Source organism: Dipodomys ordii, unplaced genomic scaffold (genome assembly GCF_000151885.1).
Source record: "Dipodomys ordii isolate 6190 unplaced genomic scaffold, Dord_2.0 Scaffold162, whole genome shotgun sequence".
Lineage (NCBI taxonomy): Eukaryota > Metazoa > Chordata > Mammalia > Rodentia > Heteromyidae > Dipodomys > Dipodomys ordii.
The window spans coordinates 1500240-1507018 of record NW_012267378.1 but is presented as its reverse complement, the minus strand read 5'-3'; the positions used below and the strand labels follow the sequence as shown (position 1 = coordinate 1507018).

The window sequence follows — 6779 nt, the reverse complement described above, 5'->3', positions numbered from 1 at the left end:
CGCCGCGCCGCGCCGCGCCGCCCGGGCTCCTGCACCCCGCAGGTCTCCCGGCCCTGGGCTGGGAGCGCGGGGCACCAGCTCCTTCCCTTTCTCATCACCTCCGCTGCGTCCCAGGCTTTTGGAGGAAATGAGTTTTCCTGGCCTCGTAGTTGGTGGAGGTTCCATTTACCTCTTCTCCAAACGTGGAAGACGGCTGAGCTTGGGTGGGGGTCCGGAAGTGCAACCTGTTTCCTATAAAAATGAGGGAAAACAGACGTGCTGCCTCTGGAGCACCTACTTTATTTGCTTCGGGTGGGAGGAGTAATCGCTTTATTATAGCCGTTAGGGACCATTTGTGATTAAAAACAATAACAACAAAACCACACTTTGCCAAGTTGCTCCTTATTTGCTGATTTTTTTGTTTGGGAGAAAAAGTCATCCAAGCTTGAAGACCCTTGGAGTCAAGTTGTTTACTTCGGTAATTAAGTGCCTGACCCGGGTGGATGCTCCTTGTTGTTTTTCCAGAAGTGTGGTTTGGTATTCTACAGACTGGGCTTGAGTGGATTCCACTTAGGTTACTGTATGAATAGTAAAAATGATACTGCCCTTTTGCTCTTGGGGAAGATAAACGCCTCTTTGAGTAGGGTGTGGATCGTGTTAAGGTGTTAGGGAATGCCCTGTTGTCTTCGGTTTTGTGTAATTTTCGCTAAAGGACTCTTAATTTAGTTCCATCCTCCAGCTTGGCAGTATTTTGGTGTCGTGTATGGATATGTGTATGCTGGTTTACCCTATATTCAAGATTTCTGTTCCATGGTAAGTCCCATGAGACTTTACCGTTTGTATTTGTAAGAAAACTTTCCTATGAAATACAGATTAATGTTTGAACTGATACTAAAATGTAAACCCAAAAGCTACACCAGGGAGTCTCCACGGTTTCTAATTTCTTAAGTATTTGGACAGGTTCATAGGCATGCCTCTTAAAACTCCACAAGCGTTTCCACACTAGGTATTTACTGGAGTATAGCAATCTTGAAGTAGTGAAATGCGTTCCTTGGTACAGTAAGTGCACGGAAGGGCTTGTAGTTAGGGTATTCTCCTATTGAGCCACATTCCCTAGGATCCTAGGTTTGAGGAGATTCTCACCTCTTCAGGAATTCTGAATTGATGAATTCAGGTGAGCAGAGTGTTCAGCATGGGTTATTAGAGCTTGTAAACTTTTGTTCTTCAATTTACATTAAATGAGATAGTTTTGGAATTTAGCCATTAAGTCTTGTATTTGTACTGGTGACAACAACATATTATTAAAACATTTTCCATTTTGGCTGAACTCGGTTTGTATCATCACAGTTGTTCCTTTAGAATCTCTCGTGGGCTGTATAAGAATTTTATGGTTAAAATATTTCATTGTGAAATTGTAATTGTTTCTTGATTGTTTGGGGGCTATTGTTTTTTGTTTTTTGGTGTGTAGTGCAGTTTCTACATCAGATTGTCAGTTCTTGGGCACACCTAAATGATGAGATACCTGAAGTTTTTTCTATAAGGAATTATTCAATTACCTCTTTTACATGAGAGATCAGAAATAACCCCAAACTAATACCATACTATTTTTTGGAAGTCTTTTTAAAAGTATGCAAAACTACAGGATTGGATTTGATGATATCTAAAGGTATAACCAGCTTAATAACTTTGCTATTCTAATGATTTTTATTAAGTGTATGAGAAATGTGTAGATTGTGAAACCTACTAGGGTTTTATAAACTCAATATCGGAATTTTTAGACCTGAAATGCGTCTCAAAGATTTAATTAGCTCTCACAGAAGAAGAAAATCAGGCTCAGGAAGATTTTTTAAAAATTATTTTATTGTAAAAATGCTGTTCAGAGGGATTATAGTTGATCAGGAAGTTTTGAGGTTCAAGTTTCTAAGATGATGCAGAGCAGAAATAATTTTCTTCTGATGTACCTTCAGTTCTTTTGGTACCTGTAAGTCTTTAAATCACATGAATTCTAGAGAAGTGGTTGAAATATTCATTTGAAATTATTATTTTTTGGGGGGGGAGGGTCGGGTCGTGGGGCCTGAACTCTGGGCCTGGGCGCTGTCCCTCAGCTCTTCAGCTCAAGGCTAGAGCTCTACCACTTGAGCCACAGCGCCACTTCCGGCTTTTTTCTTTTTGCTTATGTGGTGCTGAGGAATCCAACCCAGGGCCTCAGGCATGCAAGGCAAGCGCTCTACCACTGAGCCACCTTCCCAGCCCTCATTTGAAATTAAATTGTGATACTTAAGACAACTTAAAATATTATGGTATGTTATGACATAAAATTTGAATTAATGGGTGGTTAATGATTCTAATTAGTATATTTTTTTAATGACTAAAACTATATGGACTTTGAAATTTAAGATCCCATTTTCTGCTTTAACAGGAACTTGTAAATCTAAATCTGTTTCAGGTTGTCTGTCCAGAACTTGTTCCACTTTAAAGGAGGGTTCATCTAGAAAATTATTGAATATGTGTCCCATGCCATATACTGTTGAAGGTACTGAGGATAGGAGTGTATGTCACTACACAGACACATTGCTCTGGGGAAGGTTACCTTTTAGAAGGGAAAGAGCAGTAATAAGTATAGTTTGGAGTTTTCTTACTGTGTTAGACAGTGTCAAGTGCTCTGGGGAAGGGGATTGGAGTGCTGAGGCATGGTGGGAGTGGAGAAGGACCCAAGGAAATAGAGTATATGCAGAAATATAGTGGAGATTTTGAGGAAGAGTAAGAACAGTGAGGCTGGAGTAATATGAGAGTGTGTAGAGAGGTTCATTAGAGCAAATAAGGTATGAATGTTAGGGCGTGGGGATAGGTGTAAATGAACATTGTAAAGAATTACTACTCCCAAGAGAAATGGGAAGCCAGTAAGGGAGTAAGATAGTCCTTGTTTCTTGTGCCACATAGTGTTTTATGATAGTAGATAATTATTTTTGTGTTGGTACTGGGGCTTGAACTTAGGGCCTAGGCATATGTGGTTACCCTTAGCATTTTGCTCATGGCTGGTGAGCCACAGCTCTATTTTGGCTTTTGGGGGTTAATTGGAGATGAGTCTCTTGTAGCTATTTTTTTTTGAAAGTTACTAGAATTAGAGTTTTCTTTCTCATTAAGCTTTTATGTATAAAGTGGTTTATTCATGTAGGTACGGGGGCTTGAATTCAAGGCCTTGCCCTTACTGCTTGAACCTCACTTTCATTCCAGCATTTTGCTGGTTAATTGGAGATACTATCTCTTGAACTTTTCTGCTTGGGCTGGCTTTAAATCTCAATTCCCACCTCTTAGCTACCTGAGTAGCTTAGATTACAGGAATGAGCTTCTGGTGCCTTGTGCCTAGCAAACCTGCATAGAGTTTTAAGTTCTGTTCAATAAAAAGTAGTTGATCATCAAGGTTACTTAGTCATACTACTGTTAATAAAAACACAACAAAACCTTTTGTAGATTGTGTTCTCGTGGTTTGTTTGTGGTTTAATGAGACTGTATGCAGAAAATGGGCCTTTGGGGAGAAAAGAAATTGACATTTAGTAAGAATGTACAGTATGCTAAATTAGTTTACAACTGTTAAATTTATAGGCATTTTGTCAGCCTCCTTTTAGCATATCTGGAAATGTAGACTTCGTGGTTATAAACAGTTTGACCACAGTAAAGAGCTAGTATGTGGCAGAGCAGAGATTAAAGAGTGGTCTCTGGTTCCATGTTTTATTTTCCCAGTGGATACGGTTTACCAGCAAACACCATTTTAGTACAGGTATGGAATTTCTGACTAATTTTACCTTGGTTTCTTTCTTACCATAGTGAAGGCAAATTAGTTGTTTCCATATCAAATCATATGACATGATGTGAACATTAAGTATGTAATTGAAAATCAATCATGCCAGTAATCCTTGTTACGTGAAGGTAGATATAGGAGAATGGTAGTCCAATGCTTGGCCAGGCAAAAGGGTGAGATCCTATCTAAAAAATAACTTAAAAAGCAAAATGGTAGAGTGCTTGCCTAGCAAGTTCAAAACCCCCTCCCCCCCCATTAAAACTTTTGGTACTTGTGGTTTAAAAAATAAAATTACTAATTTTAAATTGGAGAGTAGAGTCCATTTGAGTCAAATGGCAGTTTTGATTATGGTCTTCAAGATTGGGCTAACTAAGCATTAAGAAAACCTGAGAGAGAAAAACTTCTTTTTTTCAGTGCTGATCCTGGGGATTCAATAGGCAAGCTCTCAACAACTGAACTACATCCCCAGCTGGAGAAAGCTGCCTTTTAAATTCAGTATGTGGAGAGTCAGGCCCTGGGGCCGGGTGGGTTGGGGAGGGCAGTCCATACCTGTAATCCTTGCATTTGGATAGTGCAGGAGAGGCTCATGAGTGTGAGTTTGAGGCCAGTAGAGGCTATGTAGCAAAAGCACAACCAGCCTGGAGATGGTGGTGGTACTGGTACTGATTGTTGAACTCAGGGCCTTGTTCTTCCTAGGCAGGCCCTCTGCCTCTTGAGCCACATTCCAGCCCTTTTTTTGCCTTCATTTTTTTCAGTAGGGTCTTGTATATGTGTCTGGGTTGGGACTAGCCTGTACAATCTGCCTGTTTAAGCTTTTCTTATGTCTAGGATGCCAGGCACTCATCCAGCTACTGATTGAGATGGGGGTCTTACACTTATGCTGGCCTTGAACCTTGATTCTCCCAATCTCTTCTTCCAGAGTAGCTGGGATTACAGACGTGAGCACCTGTTGCTCAACACTGAACATAAAAATAAATTGCTGAGGAAGTGGTGCTGTGGCTCAAGCGGTAGAGCGCTCGCCTTGTCCTGAAGAGCACAAGGACAGCGCCCAAACCCAGAGTTCAAGCCCCACGACCGACAAAAAAAAAAAAAAATGAGAAAAGAAAAATAAATTGCTGAAATACATAACCTGTTCCATTATAGTATATTGGATTTTTTGTTTCAATAATCACTTGTTTATTTTATACAATCTTAATATTTCTATTCAGAATGTATGTAGATACCAAATCTTAGTTTTTGTTTTTTCAAGGTTCATTCTTATTAAATATTGTATGATTGTTGTATGCTAACTACTGTAATAAGTTACAGAAATATAATTGACCCTGGGGTAATTGTTTTTGAGATGGGGATCTTGCTATATAGTGCATACTCCTGGGCCATCTCTCAGGCTCCTGGGTGGTGAGGAAAATTGGTGTGAACCAATATACCCCATTTGGAAATCAAATTTAAATTAGCTATTTTCATTGCTTCATAGAGGTTAAACAAATTTGGGAGAACAATTGAAATCTGGCTAACAAAAGTAAAAATTTAAGGTTCTTTTTATTTCTTAGGTGGTCAGAACTAACAAAAATAACTTTATTAGTCAAAACGTACTCTGTTCTAAAATCAAGACATTTTTGTATTTATAATGGTAACCATCTTTTGAATGGTCTAATTCTGAAGAGTGATGAGGAGAAAATCATTTAACTTTCCATTAAAAGGATATTTTTGAAAAATCTATGGAGAAGCCCAGTGCTGGTGGCTCATGCCTGTAATCCTAACTATTCAAGAGGCTGAGATTTGAGGATAGTTCAAAACCAGCTTGGGCCAGGAAAGTTTGTAAGACTCTTAGGCCCAATTAACCACCAAATAAGACAAAGCTGAAAGCGGCACTAGCCTTGAGCAAAAAACTCAGGGACAGCATCCAGACCCTAAGCCCTAGTAGTGGTACCCAAAACAACAAAACCCCAACAACAACAAAAATCCTATCTGGAAATGTTACAAAGTCAGTTTGTATCACAGGTATACTTCCTGAGAATACATTAGCTGGCTTATTATGTATTGTTAGAGTAACTGCATGGCATGTTTAGAGATGGTTCATAGTAATAGAATGCCTCTTAAAGAAGAGGTCCATAATGTTAACTGCTCTTCATAGTGCAAGGAATTTAAGAATGAATGACAAGCAGCATAGGTCTGTCTGTAAGTAATAATTGTAAACTGTAGGTTATAATTTAAAAGAACACTGAAGGTTTTGTTTTTGCTTAATATTTGAAACCTCACATCATTCCTTTTATTTTTTTAATAATAACCTGTGTTTGTTTTTTCTCTGTTTCAAGTCTTCCCATTGGAAAAGGAAAGTTTGACTACCAGTATCCCCTGATTTTTTTTTGGTGGGGGTGGTTGGTTGTGGTGCTTGAACCACAGTGCCACTTCCAATTTTCTGGTGGTTAATTGGAGATAAGAGTCTCATGGACTTTTCTGCTTGGGCTGGCTTTGAACCGTTATTCTCAGATCTCAGCCTCCTGAGTAGCTAAGATTACAGGCATGAAGCCATGGGTGTATGGCCCGATTGTTGTTGTTGTTGTTGTTTTTTAACCTCTTTACCAAAGCTATAGATTGTTTTCAAGATAGAAGGTAACAACATGGGGCTGGGAAGGTGGTTCAGTGACAGAGTGCTTGCCTTGCATGCATGAGGCCCTGGGTTTGATTCCTCAGCACCACATAAGCAGAAAAAGCCAGAAGTGGCCCTGTGGCTCAAGTGGTAAGGCACTAGCCTTGAGCTGAAGAGCTGAGGGACAGTGCTCAGGCCAGCATTCAGGCCCCACTACTGACAAAAAAAAGAAGGTAACAGCACTGGAAACAGTATTTCAGAAGGTAACAACACTGGAAACATAGTATTTCTTGTTTTATTACTTGTCTTAAAAATAGCCTATTTACTTCCCAACCCCCTTGCCCATCAAAAATCTATAAACATTCCATCCTTATGAAAAGACTAATGGAACTGCTTAATGGGACAATTTTA

General features: G+C 39.5%; 1 protein-coding gene across 2 annotated transcripts in view; it reads left to right on the top strand.

Annotated features, from left to right (window-relative positions):
- Positions 1-122: 122 nt before the first annotated feature.
- The window catches only part of Dcun1d1 (DCN1, defective in cullin neddylation 1, domain containing 1), a 42007-nt gene continuing 35350 nt past the window's right edge, over positions 123-6779 (top strand). The window contains exons 1-2 of one of the 2 annotated variants that reach the window (XM_013033058.1): positions 123-457; positions 719-792. In XM_013033058.1, coding sequence (XP_012888512.1) covers positions 790-792 — 3 coding nt within the window. In that variant the 5' untranslated portion in view covers positions 123-457; positions 719-789. Of the gene's footprint in view, positions 458-705; positions 793-6779 lie in introns of both variants that reach the window. The other variant, XM_013033059.1, reaches the window with a different exon arrangement.